The sequence below is a fragment of the Stegostoma tigrinum genome, chromosome 3, assembly GCF_030684315.1.
Source record: "Stegostoma tigrinum isolate sSteTig4 chromosome 3, sSteTig4.hap1, whole genome shotgun sequence".
NCBI lineage: Eukaryota > Metazoa > Chordata > Chondrichthyes > Orectolobiformes > Stegostomatidae > Stegostoma > Stegostoma tigrinum.
The window spans coordinates 121,040,023-121,061,258 of NC_081356.1; the positions used below are offsets into that span (position 1 = coordinate 121,040,023).

General features: G+C 44.7%; 1 protein-coding gene across 2 annotated transcripts in view; it reads left to right on the forward strand.

Annotated features, from left to right (window-relative positions):
- Positions 1–14,588, forward strand: part of vegfc (vascular endothelial growth factor c) — a 213,030-nt gene extending 198,442 nt beyond the window's left edge. For both annotated transcript variants that reach the window (XM_048525761.2, XM_048525771.2), the window contains exon 7: positions 14,010–14,588. In XM_048525761.2, coding sequence (XP_048381718.1) covers positions 14,010–14,130 — 121 coding nt within the window. In that variant the 3' untranslated portion in view covers positions 14,131–14,588. The remainder of the gene's footprint in view (positions 1–14,009) is intronic.
- Positions 14,589–21,236: the final 6,648 nt, after the last annotated feature.

The window sequence follows — 21,236 nt, forward strand, 5'->3', positions numbered from 1 at the left end:
ACTCACACACTTAGTGGTAAGGTCCTGGGGAATGTTGCTGAACAGAGACCTTGGAGGGCAGGTTCATAGTTCCTTGAAAGTGAAGTTGTAGGTAGATGGGATAGTGAAGCTGGCATTTGGTATGCTTGCCTTTACTGGTCAGTGCATTGAGTATAGGAGTTGGGAGATCATGTGGTGGATGTACGGGACGTGGCTAGACCACTTTTGGAATACTGCATGCAGTTCTGGTCTATCTGTTGTAGGAAGGCTGTTGTGAAATTTGAAAGGGTTCAAAAAAGATTTGAAAGGATGTTTCCAAGGCTGGATGGCTTGAGGAATAGGGAAATGTAGGAGCGGCTGAATAGGCTGGAGCTATTTTTCCTGTAGCATCAGAGACTTAGCAGTGACTTTATAGAAGTTTATAAAATTATGAGAGGCATGGATAGGATAAATAGCCAAGCTCTTTTTCCCAGAGTGGGAGAGCGCACAACCTGAGGGCATAGGTTTAAGTGAGAGGGGAAAAAAATTAAAGGAACTGAGCTGCCAGAGGAAGGGGTGGAGGCTAGTACAATTACAACATTTAAAAGGATTCGGGATGGGTACCTGAGTAGGAACGGTTTAGAGGGATATGGGCCAAATGCTGGCAAATGGGACGAGATTAATTTAGGATATCCGGTCAGTGTGGATGAGTTGGACCGAAGGATCTGTTTCCATGCTGTACAGCTCTATATTCTATGACATTTCAAAACCTTTCCTGTGGCAGTGCTGTAGCAGAAGTATATTTCCAAGTCAGAAAGCGGGTTTAGGAAGAAGTGGTGCTCTGTTGCCTTTTGAACTTCTGGCTGGTAGGGTTCACAAGTTTAGGAGGTCTGCATATCTTGCAGATAGTACACAATGCAGTGAGAATACATTGTAAATGGAGAGAGTGGATCTTCAAGTCAGTGATTAGATAGTGTAGCAACCAATTTGACTTGATCAAGGTTCTTGAGCATTGTTTGAACTGTACCAATCCAGGCTAAGCAACGTTTTTCCAAAACACTGTTGAAGTGTGCTGTGCAGATTGTAGAGGTGCGTTGGGGGGACAGAGATGACCATTCACCACAGAATAACCAGCTTCTGACCTCTTTCAAAAGACATGACATTTATGTGAGTCTGCTTCAAATCGGATTTGGATGATCCTCAGGACTTTGTGGTGTGTGGCACAGTGATGGTAATGCAATCTATTGGTCGATTTTCTAGCTGATACTGGAATAAGAACAAAAGAAACAACAGCAAGAGTAGAATTTACAGCCCCTGAAGCCTGCTCCACATTTCAATCCAATAATTATTGGTTTTCTGCTTCAACTCCTTTTTCCCACCTGCTCCCTCTACCTCTTGACTCCCTGAGAGACCTAACATCTGTCTATCTCATAGTTCAATATATTCAATGGTGGTGAATCCACAACTCACTGTGGTCGAAAAAAGATTAGAATGAATGAATGAATTAATTAATTGTTATATTTAATGAATTTGTATATGGAGTCTTTCACAACCTCACGAAGACCAAAAGCACTCAAAGGCAAAAAATTATTTTTGAATTCAATGTTTCAATGTAGGATAGTAATTTCCCAATTTAAGCTAAAGAATGGCCAGAGGCAAGGCCTGAGATGAACAGTCTCCTGAATGGACGTATTCATCTTCCAGTTTGGATTTGAGGACATGGTTGAAGTCTTGTCTGATGTAGAACAAGGCTTGAACACTCCTTTCTGAATTATAACTTTGTGTTTCAGAAATAAAGTCAGTCCCATAAGTCTTTGCTTCACTCAATAATTTAAAAGCACTGTCTTCCCTAATCACCCAACTAAATCCACTGCAGAGATAATGGGAACTGCAGATGCTGGAGATTCCAAGATAATAAAATGTGAGGCTGGATGAACACAGCAGGCCAAGCAGCATCTCAGGAGCACAAAAGCTGACGTTTCGGGCCTAGACCCTTCATCAGAGAGGGGGATGGGGGGAGGGAACTGGAATAAATAGGGAGAGAGGGGGAGGCGGACCGAAGATGGAGAGTGAAGAAGATAGGTGGAGAGGGTGTAGGTGGGGAGGTAGGGAGGGGATAGGTCAGTCCAGGGAAGACGGACAGGTCAAGGAGGTGGGATGAGGTTAGTAGGTAGCTGGGGGTGCGGCTTGGGGTGGGAGGAAGGGATGGGTGAGAGGAAGAACCGGTTAGGGAGGCAGAGACAGGTTGGACTGGTTTTGGGATGCAGTGGGTGGGGGGGAAGAGCTGGGCTGGTTGTGTGGTGCAGTGGGGGGAGGGGATGAACTGGGCCGGATTTGTAATGTAAAACCAATACCAGGATCATTTTATCTAGAAATAAATGTCTGCTAATTCCAAATTCCAATTTGAAAAGTTTGTTACAAGCTAGAGCATGAGCCCAAACACGACAAGAAGCGTTTACAAAACATCAATTCTGATCCCATTATACACGTTGGTGCGTGGGGAGACAACGGCCTTGTGGTATTATTGCTTAACTCTTAACCCAGGGACCCAGCTAATGTTCTGGGAACCCAGGTTTGAATCCTGCCACAGTAGATAGTGGATAATAAAATGTGAGGCTGGATGAACACAGCAGGCCAAGCAGCATCTCAGGAGCACAAAAGCCGACGTTTCGGGCCTAGACCCTTCATCAGAGAGGGGGATGGGGGAGGGAACTGGAATAAATAGGGAGAGAGGGGGAGGCGGACCGAAGATGGAGAGTAAAGAAGATAGGTGGAGAGAGTGTAGGTGGGGAGGTAGGGAGGGGATAGGTCAGTCCAGGGAAGACGGACAGGTCAAGGAGGTGGGATGAGGTTAGTAGGTAGCTGGGGGTGCGGCTTGGGGTGGGAGGAAGGGATGGGTGAGAGGAAGAACCGGTTAGGGAGGCAGAGACAGGTTGGACTGGTTTTGGGATGCAGTGGGTGGGGGGGAAGAGCTGGGCTGGTTGTGTGGTGCAGTGGGGGGAGGGGACGAACTGGGCTGGTTTAGGGATGCAGTAGGAGAAGGGGAGATTTTGAAACTGGTGAAGTCCACATTGATACCATATGGCTGCAGGGTTCCCAGGCGGAATATGAGTTGCCGTTCCTGCAACCTTCGGGAGGCATCATTGTGGCACTGCAGGAGGCCCATGATGGACATGTCATCTAGAGAATGGGAGGGGGAGTGGAAATGGTTTGCGACTGGGAGGTGCAGTTGTTTGTTGCGAACTGAGCGGAGGTGTTCTGCAAAGCGGTCCCCAAGCCTCCGCTTGGTTTCCCCAATGTAGAGGAAGCCGCACCGGGCACAGTGGATGCAGTATACCACATTGGCAGATGTGCAGGTGAACCTCTGCTTAATGTGGAATGTCATCTTGGGGCCTGGGATGGGGGTGAGGGAGGAGGTGTGGGGACAAGTGTAGCATTTGCTGCGGTTGCAGGGGAAGGTGCCGGGTGTGGTGGGGTTGGAGGGCAGTGTGGAGCGAACAAGGGAGTCATGGAGAGAGCGGTCTCTCCGGAAAGCTGACAGGGGAGGGGATGGAAAAATGTCTTGGGTGGTGGGGTCGGATTGTAAATGGCGGAAGTGTCGGAGGATAATGCGTTGTATCCGGAGGTTGGTAGGGTGGTGTGTGAGAACGAGGGGGATCCTCTTGGGGCGGTTGTGGCGGGGGCGGGGTGTACACATCCCTCACACCCCGCCCCCGCCACAACCGCCCCAAGAGGATCCCCCTCGTTCTCACACACCACCCTACCAACCTCCGGATACAACGCATTATCCTCCGACACTTCCGCCATTTACAATCCGACCCCACCACCCAAGACATTTTTCCATCCCCTCCCCTGTCAGCTTTCCGGAGAGACCGCTCTCTCCGTGACTCCCTTGTTCGCTCCACACTGCCCTCCAACCCCACCACACCCGGCACCTTCCCCTGCAACCGCAGGAAATGCTACACTTGTCCCCACACCTCCTCCCTCACCCCCATCCCAGGCCCCAAGATGACATTCCACATTAAGCAGAGGTTCACCTGCACATCTGCCAATGTGGTATGCTGCATCCACTGTACCCGGTGCGGCTTCCTCTACATTGGGGAAACCAAGCGGAGGCTTGGGGACCGCTTTGCAGAACACCTCCGCTCAGTCCGCAACAAACAACTGCATCTCCCAGTCGCAAACCATTTCCACTCCCCCTCCCATTCTCTAGATGACATGTCCATCATGGGCCTCCTGCAGTGCCACAATGATGCCACCCGAAGGTTGCAGGAACAGCAACTCATATTCCGCCTGGGAACCCTGCAGCCATATGGTATCAATGTGGACTTCACCAGTTTCAAAATCTCCCCTTCTCCTACTGCATCCCTAAACCAGCCCAGTTCGTCCCCTCCCCACACTGCACCACACAACCAGCCCAGCTCTTCCCCCCCACCCACTGCATCCCAAAACCAGTCCAACCTGCCTCTGCCTCCCTAACCGGTTCTTCCTCTCACCCATCCCTTCCTCCCACCCCAAGCCGCACCCCCAGCTACCTACTAACCTCATCCCACCTCCTTGACCTGTCCGTCTTCCCTGGACTGACCTATCCCCTCCCTACCTCCCCACCTACACTCTCTCCACCTATCTTCTTTACTCTCCATCTTCGGTCCGCCTCCCCCTCTCTCCCTATTTATTCCAGTTCCCTCCCCCCATCCCCCTCTCTGATGAAGGGTCTAGGCCCGAAACGTCAGCTTTTGTGCTCCTGAGATGCTGCTTGGCCTGCTGTGTTCATCCAGCCTCACATTTTATTATCTTGGAATTCTCCAGCATCTGCAGTTCCCATTATCTCTGATACAGTAGATAGTGGAATTTGAATTTGATAAATACCTGGAATTAAGAGTCTAATGATTGTGAATCCATTGTCGATTGTCGGGCAAAACCCATCTGGTTCACTAATACCCTTTGGGGAAGGAAACTGCCATCCTTCCCTGGTCTGGCCTACATGTGACTCCAGACACACAGCAATGTGGTTGAATCTGAACTGCCCTCTGGGCAATTAGGGATGGGCAGTAAGAGCTGGCTGATCAGCAAGGCCCTCATCCCATGAATGAATAAAGGAAAATGACTCCAAGTCCCATCACTGCTGGAATTCCAAAGCATGTAATAGATGTTGTTCTACCAGTCTTCTGTCTAACAACTAGGAAGAATTCTGTCAAACCAAATGTATGAAGTGTATCTTTTCTCAGTATAGAGAGTAGTAAGGGAATGGAACGCTTTGCCTGCAACGGTAGTAGATTCGCCAACTTTAGGTACATTTAAGTCGTCATTGGACAAGCATATGGACATACATGGAATAGTGTTGGTTAGATGGGCTTGAGATTGGTATGACAGGTCGGCACAACATCGAGGGCCAAAGGGCCTGTACTGTGCTGTAATGTTCTATGTTCTATGTTCTAACAGGTATATATTTTCTTGTTGCATGTGGAAATACCATGCATGGGCTGATTTGTCAATTATTTTCCTTTCAATAGTGTGAACAAAGCTAAAGGTAGAATTTTCTTCTTTCCCCCTTGCCAGCTGAATAAGGCAAGGGTGATGGGTAGCTCCCAGCCCAGATATCAACTGAGGCAGTTAAGTGACCCATTTATCTGCTGCAGAAGTCTCCAAATTCTCCAGTTTAAGTGGATACTTGTGGATGGTTCCAATTAGAGGAAACTAGCCTGGCCGAATCTTCAATTCCTGAGTAATTCCCTCAGACTTGCTACATTGCAGATTCCACGGTACCCTTGTGCGCAATTCCTATCTGCACTGTTAAAATGATTATCTGGGTATCAGAAAATCCCTGCTTTTATTTTCCAAGTTTGCAGACGACACAGAACTAGATGGAACTATAGATGTGAGGTGTGTGGGTAAAACTTTGGCAGATGTTTATTGCTTTGGTAGGAAAAACAGAAGTACAGAGCATTTATTAATTGGGGAAATTCTGGGAAGTGTTGAGCTTGAAAGAAACTTGGTTGCCCTTGTTCATGAATCGTTGAAAATTAACATGTAAATACAGGGAAAATTAGGAAGGCAATTGATATGTTGGCCTTCATAACAAGATGGTTTAAACAGTTGTAAAGATGCCTTGCAGAAACTGTGTAAAGCCTTAGGGAGACCACACTCGGACTATTGTGCACAGTTTTGGTCTCCTTATAAAGGAAGGACATATTGCCAATAGCAGGAATGCAGTGAAGTTGGCAGACTAATTCCTGGAATGCAGGGATTGTCCTAAGAGGAAAGATTAAATAGCTAAATGCACTGCAATTGAATGTAAACAACGGCAAAAACATGAGATCCATTAAAGGAAGCCTCAACAAAAACTGAAATTGCTGGAGAAACTTAGCAGGTCCAGCAGCATCTGTGGAGAGAAAGCAGGGTTCAACATTCGGGTCCAGTGACCATTCTTCAGAACTGATTGTGGCTAGGCAAAGGTTAGTTTCTACGCTGAAGATGGGTGGAGAAGAGGAAGAAGTAAACAATAGGTGGAGATGGAGCACAGAGAGAGAGAAACAGTTGGGCAGACAAAAGAATGGCTAAAGGTCAGCCTGGGAGAATCAATGGGGGCTGTTGGTAGCTGACAATGGTTTGTTTAAGGTTGCAGCCCATGTGATGACCAGGCGTGGTACGTGGAGTTTGCGGTAAGGACATGGGAGAAGGTGTTTAGGCCCTAAAATTATTCAACTTGATATCAAGGCTGCAGGATCCCCAAGTGGAAAATCAGATACTGTTCCACCAACTTACACTAAGGCCAGGTGGTGTGATGAAGTGACAGGCAACTGGAAGCTCAGGATCATTTTTGCAGACAGAATGTAGGTGTTCTGCAAATCGGTCACCCAGTCTGCGTATTGTCTCCCCAGTGTATAGGAGACCATATTGTCAGCAGCATCATGACCAAGGCTCACACTGTCTTTACCCTTGTCACAGCATTTAGCCTGATTTAAACATTCCACCCTAATACATAAGCATTTGAGGTTAAAAATAAACTTTGTTGATGATTTGCAAGTTTATTGAGAGATCCATTTATGAACATTCAATATTCATTAGGTGAAAGGATACAGATTAGGATTGTATGAATGTGACAGTATCAGCAGAAAGATGGAAATAGATTCTAGCTGGCACTGATAAGATTCTGAGTTCAGTAATCAGGGAGTACATGGCCCTCTGTCTCAAGACTTTTTTGTCATTGATCACATGGAGCAATCACAGTTGTTTGGAGAATATCCTCAGGGTGTAGGGTAAGTGTTGTGAAGATTGGTTTGACCCACTGTAATGAGATGTAGCCTAGAGACAAAGGAGATTTGATTTTCCAATGCGGTACACCTCTGTTTAATTATTCACTGATTAACTGAGCTGTTTCATGTTTTGCAGGACACTGAGTCCAATCTCATAGTAATGAGAGGCATAGTCAAAATGCAGCATTTATTTGATGTGGAGTGGAGAAGCATTCATGTTGAAAAATTTTATATAAAAACAGATAACTTTGCAAATATTATCGGAGATAATAGGAACTGCAGATGCTGGAGATTCCAAGATAATAAAATGTGAGGCTGGATGAACACAGCAGGCCAAGCAGCATCTCAGGAGCACAAAAGCTGACGTTTCGGGCCTAGACCCTTCTCTGATGAAGGGTCTAGGCCCGAAACGTCAGCTTTTGTGCTCCTGAGATGCTGCTTGGCCTGCTGTGTTCATCCAGCCTCACATTTTATTAACTTTGCAAATATTATCATTTGGTTAGTAAGTAGTGCAGACAGGAATGGACAGACATTGGTGGATTAAGTGAGGAGAAAACTTTGGCAGATAGAATTCAATTTGGGACAAAATGTGACAATCCAAGTTGGACCCAGGAAAGATAAGTCAAGATACTTGTCAAATGGTGCAAATCCAGAAGCAATGGATGAAGGTTGATGTGTAGAAATGGCTAAAATCTCACAGATAGGCACAAGAAAACCTAATTTGAACTCTGGACTATATGCCTTGGAGCTGAAAGGAATCAGTTATGACCTCATATAGATTTGCAAGGGTAAATGCAGGAAGGATGTTTCCCTTGGCTAGGAGAGTTTAAAATCGGAGGAGGGGGGGGTTGCCTTTACTGAATAAGGCAGAGGGCAATTAGGAGTGAAATGAGGAGCAATTTCTGCACTGAAAGGGTGATGAAACTTTGGAAATCTCTGCCTGAGAGGACAGCGGAAGCTCAGTTCTTTAATATGTCCAAGACTGAGATCAATAATTTCAACATACTAAAAACATAGGACAAAAACAAAGTTACTGGAAAAGCTCAGCAGGTCTGGCAACATCTGTGGAGGAGAAAACAGAGTTAACGTTTCGGATCCGGTGACCCTTCCTCAGAAGGGTCTACTATGAGATTGGAACAGTGTCCGACAAAACATGAAACAGCTCAGTGAATATTTAAACAGAGGTGTACCGCATTGGAAAATCAAATCTGCTTTGTCTCTCGATAAATAAGTGTGGAGATGGATGAACACACTAGGCCAAGCAGCAACTTAGGAGCACAAAAGCTGATGTTTCGGGCCTAGACCCAAAAAGGGGGAGGGGGAGAGGGTTCTGAAATAAATAGGGAGAGAGGGGAGGTGCGGGTCGAAGGTGGAAAGAGGAGAATATAGGTAGAGAGGAGACAGACAAGTTAAAGGGGCAGGGATGGAGCCAGTCGATGTCCCCTATTCTCCTATTCCCAATTCCTTCACCTCCGCTGCATCTGCTCCCAGGATGAGGCATTCCACTCCCATACATCTCAAATGTTCTCGTTTTTCAAGGACAGCAACGTCCCCCCCGCAGTGGTCGAGAACGCCCTCGACCGTGTCTCCCGCATTTCCCGCAACTCATCCCTCACACCCCGTCCCCGCAATAACCGCCAAAAGAGAATTCCCCCTAGTCCTCACATACTACCCCACCAACCTCCGGATACAATGCATCATCCTCCGACACTTCCGCCATCTACAATCCAACCCCACCGCCAAAGACATTTTTCCATCCCCACTCTTGTCTGCTTTCCGGAGAGACCACTCTCTCCGTGACTCCCTTGTCCGCTCCACACTCCCCTCCAACCCCAGCACACCCGGCACCTTCCCCTGCAACCGCAGGAATGCTACACCTGCACCCACACCTCCTCCCTAACCCACATCCCAGGCCCCAAGATGACTTTCCATATCAAGCAGATGTTCACCTGCACATCTACCAATATGGTAAACTGTATCCATTGTACCCGGTGTGGCTCCCTCTACATTGGGGAAACCAAATGGAGGCTTGGGGACTGCTTTGCAGAACACCTACGCTCATTTCACAATAATCAACTGCACCTCCCAGCCGTGAACCATTTTAACTCCCCCTCCCATTCCTTGAACGACATGTCCGTCCTGGGCCTCCTGCAGTGCCACAAGGATGCCACCCAAAGGTTGCAGGAACAGCAACTTATATTCTGCTTGGGAATCCTGCAGCCCAATGGTATCAATGTGGATTTCACAAGCTTCAAAATCTCCCCTCCCTCCACCGCATCCCAAAACCAGCCCAGCTCGCCCCTGCCTCCGTAACCTGTTCTTCCTCCCACCTATCCCCTCCTCCCAACTTCAGCCGCACTTCCATTTCCTACCTACTAACCTCATCCCGCCCCCTTGACCTGTCCATCCTCCCCGGACTGACCTATCCCCTCCCTACTTCCCCACCTACACTCACCTCTACTGGCTCCATCCCCGCCTCTTTAACTTGTCTGTCTCCTCTCCACCTATCTTCTCCTCTATCCACCTTCGACCCACCTCCCCTCCCTATTTATTTCAGAACCGTCTCCCCCTCCACCTTTTCTGATGAAGAGTCTTGGCCCAAAACGTCAGCTTTTGTGCTCCTGAGATGCTGCTTGGCCTGCTGTGTTCATCCAGCTTCACACTTTGTTATCTTGGATTCTCCAGTATCTGCAGTTCTTTTAGTTTTTAATATACTAAAAACATGAAGGGCATGGAAATAGTGCAGGAAAATGATGTTGAAATGGAAGATAAAAACCAAAAGAACTGTGGATGCTGTAAATCAAGAACAAAAACAAAGTTGCAGGAAAAGCTCAGCAGGTCTAGCAGCATCTGTGAAGGAAAAAATTAGAATTAACCTTTTGGGTCCCATCACCCTTCCTCAGAACTGATTGTGACTGGGAAAGTATCAGTTTGTTAGAGAAAATAGGGAGGAGGGTGGGGTTGGGAGTAAATGATGGGACAGAGCCCGAGGAGAGAGAAGAGCAGCTGGGCAGACAAGGGAGTTGATAATGATCTGGCAAGCAGGGTGAATAGTTTTTAATGAGCACTGTTAGTGACTGACAATAGGTAGTAGGTCCCATGTCCCTCCCCACACACCAGGCCTTGTTATCAGTGATAATGGGAACTGCAGATGCTGGAGAAGTAAGGCCATTTGGCCCATCAAGTCCACTCCGCCATTTAAATCATGGCTGATGGGCATTTCAACTTCACTTCCCTGCACTCTCCCCGTAGCCCTTGATTCCTTCTGAGATCAAGAATTTGTCGATCTCTGCCTTGAAGGCATCCAACATCCCGGCCTTCACTGCACTCCATGGCAATGAATTCCACAAGCCCACCACTCTCCCGGCCTCTACTGCACTCCGTGGCAATGAATTCCACAAGCCCACCACTCAATTCCATGCTATATAACATTACGGTTCAAAATCATTAACATGTACCTATCGCTCTGTTGATTTGCTTCAATAACTCAATGAGACCAGCGCCTCTGGGTGCCTGGAACTCTTTGCCAGCGGAGGTGGCAGAGATGGCACGAGAGTGTCATTTAAGATGTGTCTAGACAGATACATGAATGGGCAGGGAACAGAGGGATACAGATCCTTGGAAAATGGGTGACAGGTTTAGATCGAGGATCTGGATTGGTGCAGGCTCGGAGGGCCAAAGGGCCTGTTCCTGTGCTGTACTTTTCTTTGTTCTTTGAGATCATTTGATTCAAGGCAAAACACTGTGAATGATGGAAATCTGAAACAAGAAAAGAGAATGCTGGAGAAACTCAACAGTTCTGGCAGCATCTGTGCAGAGAAAACAGAGTCAGCACTTTTTTCCTTAGAAAAGTCCAAACTCCGAACATTCACTCTGTTTCTCTCTCCAGAGATGCTGCCAGACCTGCTGAGATTCTCTGCTGTTCTTCATGTTTGTTTCAATTAGATTATTCCTTTGTTATTCTGAATTCACATTAATACAAGTCTTGTCTATGTAACCTCATGTAATAATTTTCCCCTTCCAGCCCAGGTATTGTATTGGTGGAGGTGTTATTCCCAATATCATGTCTGGGATGTTGTCTCCAGATTAGAATGCAGTGCTCCAAATGGGATCTAACCTGAGTGCTACATAATGCCCACCCCTTTTTAAAGCTATTTTGAGACAAAGACTACCATTCTACTGACCCTTTGAATTGTTTTTTGAACACATCCACAAGTTTTTAGCGATTTGTGTACTTTGACCTTCATCCATAGCTTCTGGCTTTGCACCATTTGAAAAATATCTTGATTTATCTTTCTTAGATCACACACTTTCCCTATCAAACTTCATCTGCCAAAGGTTCTCCTCACTTAATCTGCCAATGCCTGTCCTCTCCTATCTGTGCCACTTACTCCCAAAATGGTAGTTTTGCAAAGTTATCTGTTTTTATTTAAGATTTTCCAACATGAATGCTTCTCCACCCAACCTCAGATAAATGTTGTATTTTGACTACACCTTCCATCACTATCACCCAGCACAGAGTCACACAGGAAACTCTGAGCAGAGATTGATGAGCATGTAACACAGCACATAAAACTCACAAAACACACATAAAACAGCATGTTCAACTGGAGGTCTACCCCATTGGAAAATCAAATCTCCTTTGTGTCTAGGGTACATTTCATTAGAGTTGAGTAAAACCAATCCTCACAACAGTTAAAATAATAGTGTGAAGGTGGATGAACACAGCAGGCCAAGCAGCATCCCAGGAGCACAAAGCCAGCTTTTGTGCTCCTGAGATGCTGCTTGGCCTGCTGTGTTCATCCAGCTTCACGCTTTATTATCTTGGATTCTCCAGCTTCTGCAGTTCCCATTATCACCTCACAACAATTACACTGCACCCTGAGAACATTCTCCAAAACAGTTTCTATTGCTCCATGTGATTATTGACAATAAAGGAAAGTCCTTAGATGGAGGGACATGTGATTAATTAGCTCAGAATCTCATCAGTGCCAGCCAGAATCTATTTCCACACTTCTGCTGCTAACTTCTGTTGAATTTACACAACCCTATTCTGTATCCTTTCACCTAATGAATATCTGTTATCATAAGTGGCTGTCTCCAAAAACATGCAAATCATGACAATAGCAAAGCCACAGCAGCAACTATTTTTACTGCAGGTGCCTGTGTATGAAGACAGAGTGTGTTAATCAGGCCAAGTGCTGTGTTGTGGGTATGGACTGTGCAAGGCTTCTTTTAATGAATCCTATGTTTCCCCCATTGTTTACATTCAATTACAGAGCACCACTATAATCAGTTATTTAACACACAGCAACCTTCGGAAATAGTCACTTATTTAATCATAAATGTCATTGTATACGTTCTGCAGGGATAGAAACTTTGTTTATGGAAAATGACATGTTTTGCAGTCTTTCCATCCAAAACAATGATGTGAAGATACTGGTGTTGGACTGAAGTGGACAAAGAGAGAAGTCACATGACACCAGGTTATAGCCCCAACAGGTTTATTTGGAATCAGGCAAGCTTTCGGAGCACAACCCCTAATAGAGTTGCATTGTCCCTGAAATTTTACTACAAGGGTTACTGTTGCCTGAGTACTAACTATGGATCAATACAGCATGGAGCTGGAGGAACACAGCAGCCAGACAGCATCAGAGGAGCAGGAAAGTTGACGTTTTGCATCAGGACCCTTCTTTATGACTCCTGATGAAAGGTGTAAATCCAAAATGTTGACTCTTCTGCTCCTCTGATGCTGCCTGACCTGCAGTGTTCCTCCTGCTGCATATTGTGTTGAGTCTGACTCCAGTGTCTGCAGTTCGCGTTATCTCGCACTAACTATGGATAGCAGTTTTGTGAAAAATATGACAAATGGATTAGTTGTAGGTGAGTATTGTTGGTCAAGCGTAATTTTGAATGCCACTAATCCAGGATTTTCTTTATAAGAAACTAGCAATGAAAGTGAAAGCAGAAATACCCCAGTTCTCTGCTCACCACTTTCTTTTGAAAGTGCTGCATTCAGAGCACTTTTTCTTGAATCTAAATATAAAAATGTGTGGGTCTGTTGTTGTACCAGCAATGATTTGGTAAGGAATCAAGATGAGTGTAATGGCTCTGTCTTTGCGATGGGACATTCTGAACCTCGACCTTGTCAGCACACTCGTTTGAAACAATTTTCCAAAGTAATGGGAACAAAAGCAGAGATATTCTGTAGAACAGGAATGTAACACATTACAATACATACATTTACATTGGCCTGAAGACTTAGCTGTTATGGCACAGGTGACTGAGCCCTATCTTTGCAATCAGTCTAGTCTTTGTTAGTTTGTCCTTTAGCAATCTTTCAGAAGTTTGGATTCCATTTATTCTCATTTTTCTTTTCAGTTCCTTCCTTAGAGGAATGGTATACCATTCCTCTAATCATTGGCCTCTGGAACCTCCTCATGGTCACAGCTTACCAATTTGCTGACAACTTGGGAACTTCTCTCTTAGATCTCATTTCCCTATCCTCCTGAGGAAGTACCTTTTTGATATCTATCATGATGACTTGTGTTTAAATGTGTTCCTTTGAGACATCTTGAGAAGTTTTCACATTAAGAATGCTATCACAGTGCAGTTTGCTGTTTTCATGCGGCCTCCAAGGTCAAGGTGCCTGTGGTAAAATAGTTGCCTTTAGTCTGAACCCTGCTGCTGTATTCCCTCACACACTAATTGACACCTTCAATATAGGAATGATTAACTGTTCAATGTACGTCAGTCGGTGAAGGCAATAATCCTGATTTCTTTTCCATCCCACAGTTGTTACAGGCTACCTTGTAAAGTCCAGACAAAACGTTGCACCAAAGGCTATTACTTCAGCAAGGAGGTATGTCGCTGCATCCCCACATACTGGAGAAGACCGCACACTGACTATTATTGACGGTGACTGTCATGTGGTGACAGAAGTGCCATTGTCAGACTTTCACACAGACACTACCACTGAGAGGAAGATCGTTGTATAAAAGAAAAAAAAGAGATGCATACTATGTACATCTTGGATTCAGTTGTGCACCGGAGACCTGAGAGGGCCCGAAGCGATCCTGACACTGCATGCTTCTGAACAAAAGTGCAGACATGCGATATAGAAACTTACCTGGAGGCTATAAGTCATGCAGAGAACTTGCCCAGGCTTCATGTGACATGCCGTTGTCCAAAAGGTCTAGATCTTTTCAAGTTAATTTTTGTTTTTAAGATAATGAATCTATATCTAATTTATTGCCACCAAAATGTTGTGCAACATTCCTGTTCATAGCAGTTAACAACTGTAAGAGCTCACTGTGATCAGTATTTTTATATCATGTAAAATATCTTTAAAATAAATGGCAAAAGTGTATTGTACGTTATGCATCCATTGTGGGATTAACCACTGTTGTGTGTTTGGTCTTCCTCTCAATACCAAGTGGTGTAAGGAGATGGTGAATGAAAGAGAGGGGCACAAAAAATGCTCACAATTGTTAATAAGCAGGGGAAAGCACGGTTCCGGAGCCGTGCTGTAATGCTGCAACTGTACAAAACGCTAGTGCGGCCTCACTTGGAATATTGTGTGCAATTCTGGTCGCCCCATTACAGGAAAGATGTGGAGGCATTGAAAAAGGTGCAGAGGAGATTTACCAGGATGTTGCCTGGTCTGGAGCAAAGGGCATAGGAAGAAAGGCTGAGGGACTTAGGTCTGTTCTCATTGGAGAGAAGAAGGCTAAGAAGGGATTTAATAGAGACATACAAGATGATCAGAGGATTAGATAGGCTGGACAGTGAGAGTCTTTTTCCGAGGATGATGACATCGGCTTGTACAAGGGGGCATAGCTACAAATTGAGGGGTGATAGATTTAAGACAGATGTCAGAGGCAGGTTCTTTACTCAGAGAGTAGTAAGGGTATGGAATGCCCTGCCTGCCAATGTAGTTAACTCGGCCACATTAGGGGCATTTAAACAGTCGTTGGATAAGCATATGGATAATGATGGGATAGTGTAGGGGGAGGGGCTTAGATTAGTTCACAGGTCGGCGCAACATCAAGGACCAAAGGGCCTGTTCTGCGCTGTATTGTTCTATGTTCTAACATCTCACAATAAAGAGTCAGCCATTTGGTCTGAAAGGAAGAGAAATTTCTTTACTCAGGGGGTTGCGAAATTCTCTAACCCAGAAGGCAGCAGATGCTCAATCACTGAAGATATTGAAGACTTTGATCAACGTATTTGTGGGAAATAAGGGAAGGATCTAAGGACAAGGTCAGAAAGTGCCTCTGCTCATGGAGAAATCCAGCTATTATCTTACTTAATCAGGGAGAAGACTGGAGGAGCCATAAGACTGACAAATGTTTATGCCAAAACTCTTTCCTTACGATAAAAATATAAAGCATGAAATCGAATCATTGGGTAGCTTCACCAGCAAAAAATGTTGAGAATCTTCATAATAGCAACAGATCTCCCCCTGTGTGGCCCATTGTCAGACCGCAGCAGCCAATACCATCAAGAGGAAGAATATTGTATAGATAAAGGAGATGTATGTTATCCACATCTTGAATTCAGCAGCGCAGTGGTTGCATGTAGTTTTTGAATGAAGAATTCCATCAGGTGGGAGGCAGGCATTATGAACACACTACTTGCCCGACACGATCAGCCTGAGGCCTATCACCTCTCCCAACTCTTCCACAATGTCACAGACTGTTCACCCATCTAGGGTGGGTGAGGGTGAAGTTTCTCTGCAGAGTTGTGCCAGAAGGAAAGACTTAAAGTAATGGTCTCTTCCGTCATTGTATATGTGGAGGCAGAGATCGGTACGGATGGATCTGGAGTGTGTATCAAGGGTTGCTGTGTTGTAAGAAGCAGTCTCCACCAAACGACACAGCTCTCAAGGAGCGGGAGCTAGCTGCTCCAAATCTTTGCCATACAGAATGGTTGATGATCTTTGCAACACCTGAGGCCTTTTGTTCAATAGTGGGGGATTCTGAATGAGCCAATCACCCCACAATTCCTTGGGGCGCCACAATGCAGCACCAAAGACATACAAAAGCAAGAGGCAGCTAATCAAAGACAATTAGTCCACACGTTGTGAGGATGAAACAAAGCGTCACGACTTCCTCTTCTGCCAGACTCGAAAGGGCCCATCATTTCCAGTAAGAGGCAGCAAAACAAACAAAAAAAGCCTGGGGGCTGTAAGCTTTGCAAATAACCTTCTCCTACCCCCTCAACCGATCAAAATTGGCCCAGATGATTGTTTGTATGTCAGGAGCCAGTCCATCATTGTTATGAAACAAATGCAGAAGTTCCTGGAGAAACTCAGCAGGTCTGCCAGCATCTGTGGAGAGAAAACATTTCAAGTCCAGGAACACTTCTTCCCTTGTCCTAGCGGAAATGGTGGAAAATACTTTGAATGACTTGTTATCATTTTTATCTGATGGAGAGGTCATGGTTTCATGGCGTTATGACAAGCCTGATAATCCAGAGACTCAGGTAATGTTCTGAGGATCTGATTTTGAATCTCACCGTGATCAACTTTGAATTCAACAAAACTCTGAGATGAAGAGTTTAATGATGACAGCGAAGCCATTATTGCTTGTCAGGAAAAGCACATCCGATTCACTTACATTCTTGATAGAAGAAAACTGGTTTATGTCTTGACTCTCGACTGCACTCTAAACAATTAAGAATGGGCAACAAATTCTGGCCTGTGAGGCCAACATCCTGCGAATGAAGAAAGAATATTATGTGCCACATTGGTTATGCAAATCGCTCTCCGTAATTTCCTTTAGCTCAAGAACCTCTCCTTTATCCCCTCTGACTCTGGCCTTTTATGCATCCTTCCCACATGTTTAGCAGTCACATTCTGAAATGTCACCCTGAGGCCATCAGCTTGTCTATCTGTCTGCCTCTTAAATGTAGAAACAGAGTAAATCAGAATGAGAGTAGGCCACTCAGCCCTTTGAACCTGCACCAATAATCATTTGATTATGGCTGATCATCCAACTCAACCACTTGTTCCTGTTTTTCCCCAATAGCCTTCGGTTTCTTTAGGCCCACATGCCACATCCAATTCCTTATTGAAATCATGCAATGTTTTGGCCTTGATTGCTTTCTGTGGCCACAAATTCTACAGGTTCACCATAGTCTGGATAAAGAAATTTCTTGCCATCTCAGTTCTAAATGGTTTACCCCATATCCTTAGAATTTGAACCTGGTTCTGGACTCCTCCACCATTAGGAACATTCCTCTTGCATCTGCCCTGGTCAGAATTTTGCAGGTTTCTATGACAGTCCCTCATTCTTCTGAGCTCTCGTGAATCTAATCCCAACTGATTCAATCTTTCCTCATGCATCAGCCCTACCATTCCAGGAATCAGACTGGTAAGCCTTCACTACACTCGCTCTACGGCAAACACACCCTTAGGTACATAGACCAAACCTACACACTATATTTCAACAGTGGACATCAAGGCCTTGTACAACTGCAAAAGACATCCCTGCTTCTGTACTCAAATCCTTTCACTATGAAGACCAACATTCTGTCTGTCTTCTTTACTGACTGCTACACCTGCACAGCAACTTCCAGCAAAATGTGTATGAGAACACCCAGGTCTCATCACACATTCCCCTCTCTCTGTTTGTAGCCATTCAAATAATAATGTCTTCCTGATTTTGCTCAAAAGTAGAATAACCTCACATCACAATATGTTGGCCATTGACTTGTTTATTCACTCAGATTATCCAAATGACACTGAAACATCTCTGTATCCACCTCGCAGTTCACTCTCCCAACCAGCTTTGTATCATGTGCAAAGTTTAGTTCCTCATCCAAATGATTAGTATGTATTGTGAATAGCCAGGGTCCTAACACTGACCTCTGTGGTATCCAACAAGCCACTGCCTGCCATTCAAATAATGACTCATTTATTCCTAATCCCTGTTGCCCATTTGCCAATCAGTTTTCGGTCTATCTGAGTACACTACCCCCAATCCCATGCACTTTAATGTTACACTTGAATCTCTAATGTGGAGCTTTGTCAAAATCCTTTTGTAAGTCCAAATAAATCACATCTACTGGCTCCCCCTCATCAACGCTACTTGTTACATCCTTGAAAAATTCCAGTTGATTTTTCACAAATGATTTCTCTTTCTGAAATCCACATTGACTCTGTCCATCCTGTTAGTGCTTTTCAAGTACTCTGCTATCTTTTATAATGTACTGTAGCAATTTACCCACAAATGACTGGTCAGACCAACTGGTCAAAAATTCCTAGTTTTCCAGAATTCTTAGGTAGCTGCAAGATATAAATCTTTGATGAGAGAATGACTCCCTTCCACAGCTGGCTGTGTAATTCTTAGAATAAAGCAACACCTTCTTTCTGCTGACCAAACAATAACCGTTGTCTGGCTGTGATATTCACTGATTTATATGGAAAACAGCAACCTGATTGCAAAATCTAGCTTCCCAGGCTGTCTTTCTCTGTCATGTTGCATCCATGTGGTAATGCTGATTAGCTATTCTTGACCTCAATTTTCTTTCGTCTTGAATGTAAATGGGCAACTGTTTGCAACCCTGCACCCACAATACCTTTCCGGGAATTTGGCAGACTCAGAATCCAGACATTGTGTTGTCAGAGATCTTGTAAGTACCTGAAATCTTCTACACAGTTAGAAAAAATCTAGGCATTGCTTTAGTCTTTCATAATCAGACCATCCAGGAAGGCTTTAAAACATACTATAGCTTATTTTAGCTTAAATTAGAGACACCGTTCCGAAAGAGATCTCTGCTATGTACTTCCTAAAATTTAGAAATTTTGGACTCCATAATAAACCATAGAATAAGAACACTCTTGCCAAGGAATACCTGTATTTGCAGAGAGGACAAGCACTCGCTAATTCAGAGTGTAAATAACAATAGTTATTGGACATTAACTAATAATTTCTCTTTTTTTTCAAGACATGGCATAATTCCCCAGCTCAATGTTAGTCAGTTTGCCTTTCTTTTTGACCCCAGGATTTATGAGGTCTGTTCTTCATGCTGAAAGCAAAAAGTGCTGAAATCACAGCAGGTCAGGCAATATCTATGGAGAGAGATAATGGGAACTGCAGATGCTGGAGAATCCAAGATAACAAAGTGTGGAGCTGGATGGACACAGCAGGCCAAGCAGCATCTCAGGAGCACAAAAACTGACATTTCGGGCCTAGACCCTTCATCACAGAACCTCTGATGAAGGGCCTAGGCCCGAAACGTCAGCTTTTGTGCTCCTGAGATACTGCTTGGCCTGCTGTGTTCATCCAGCTCCACACTTTGTTATCTATGGAGAGAGAGTTTGCTAATGTTTTGAGTCTAGATATTTCTTCATCAGAATCTTCATCACTGGCACTCTGATGAAGAGTCATTTAGACTCAAGACATTAGCATGCTCTGTCTCCATGGATGCTGCCTGACCCGCTGTGATTTCCAGCACTTGTTCTCGGTACGGATTTCAGCATCTGCAGTAATATGCTTCTACATTCTGTTCTACATGCATCCTTGAACCAATCAATATTGCAGCCATTTTTTTTGCCAATGCTAAACTGACTGAGGTCCAAATTTGTCTTGACTCAGCTTTCATTTCAGTCCTGTGTTTTTGCTTTAAATTTGCATTTTAAGAGATGTCAAAGGGCATCCCATCTAGACCCACTATGCCCCTGAAAGCCTGCATTTCCCTTCGCCACTCCTCCTAACCTGCACATCTTTGGACTGTGGGAGGAAATTGGTGCACCTGGAGGAAACCCATACAGATACAGGGAGAATGTGCAAACTCCACACATGCTGTAACCTGAGGGTGGAATTGAACCTGGGTCCCTGACGCTGTGAAACAGCAGAGTCATGAGGTCGTGTTGCAGCTGTACAAAACTCTGGTGCGGCTGCAGTTGGAGTATTGCATACAGTTCTGATCGCCACATTATAGGAAGGATGTGGAAGCATTGGAAAGAGTACAGAGGAGACTCACCAGGATGTTGCCTGGTATGGATGGAAGGTCTTATGAGGAAAAGGTGAGGGACTTGAGGCTGTTTTGTTAGCGAGAAGAAGCTTAAGACGTGACCTAATAGAGACATTCAAGATGACCAGAGGATCAGATAGGGTGGACAGTGAGAGCCTTTTTCCTTGGATGGAGATGGCTAGTATGAGGGGATATAGCTTTAAATTGAGGGGTGATAGATATAGGACATATGTCAGAGGTAGGTTCTTTACTCAGAGAGTAGTAAGGGCTTGAAATGCCTTCCTTCAACAGTAGTAGACTCACCAAGCTTAAGGGCATTTAAATGGTCATTGGATAAACATATGGATGATAATGGAATAGTGTAGGTTAGATGGGCTTCAGTTTAGTTTCACAGGTCGGCAAAACATCAAGGGCCAAAGGGCCTGTACTGCACTGCAGTGTTTTATGTTCTAACCACTGTGCCACCTAAATTGCTGTCAAATTAAAGAATGTCTTAACAAGTCCCAATAACACTTACATACTAAAGCCTTTCATCTCTAAGCTTAGTTGTGGTATAATTTGGCAGCTCAAACCTTTTTAGTTTCAAAAATGTGCCAACAAAGTGAAGTCTAATGATTGCAACATTCCGAGTATATTGTGGCTGTGGTTATTAATGAATGCAGGAGGTTGGTTTTCCATGCCTTTCAGTCTTTGCAGACAGCATTAAAAAAAACATGTTGTAGTTCGAAGTGGAACTTGCACATTTAGCCAATTTGTTGATTTTAATAGCTTGTTTACACTGTTCACAGGCTACATTAAGACATGTGAAACAACAGTGTAGTGAAAAGGACTGAACCTATAGCATTCAGTTTGGGCGGAGAAGAAAGTAATTGGTAAGGCTGTCAGGCAAGATTTACTAATATGGAAGACTACATCCGCTAAACCTCAGCAAAGGCCTTCAGAAACAAAAACTAACACAGAAAAATGGACCTACAGGTGGTAATAAAAAATCTGATGTTGTTTACTGGATCAGGACAGAGCATGGGATGAACAGCCTTGGAA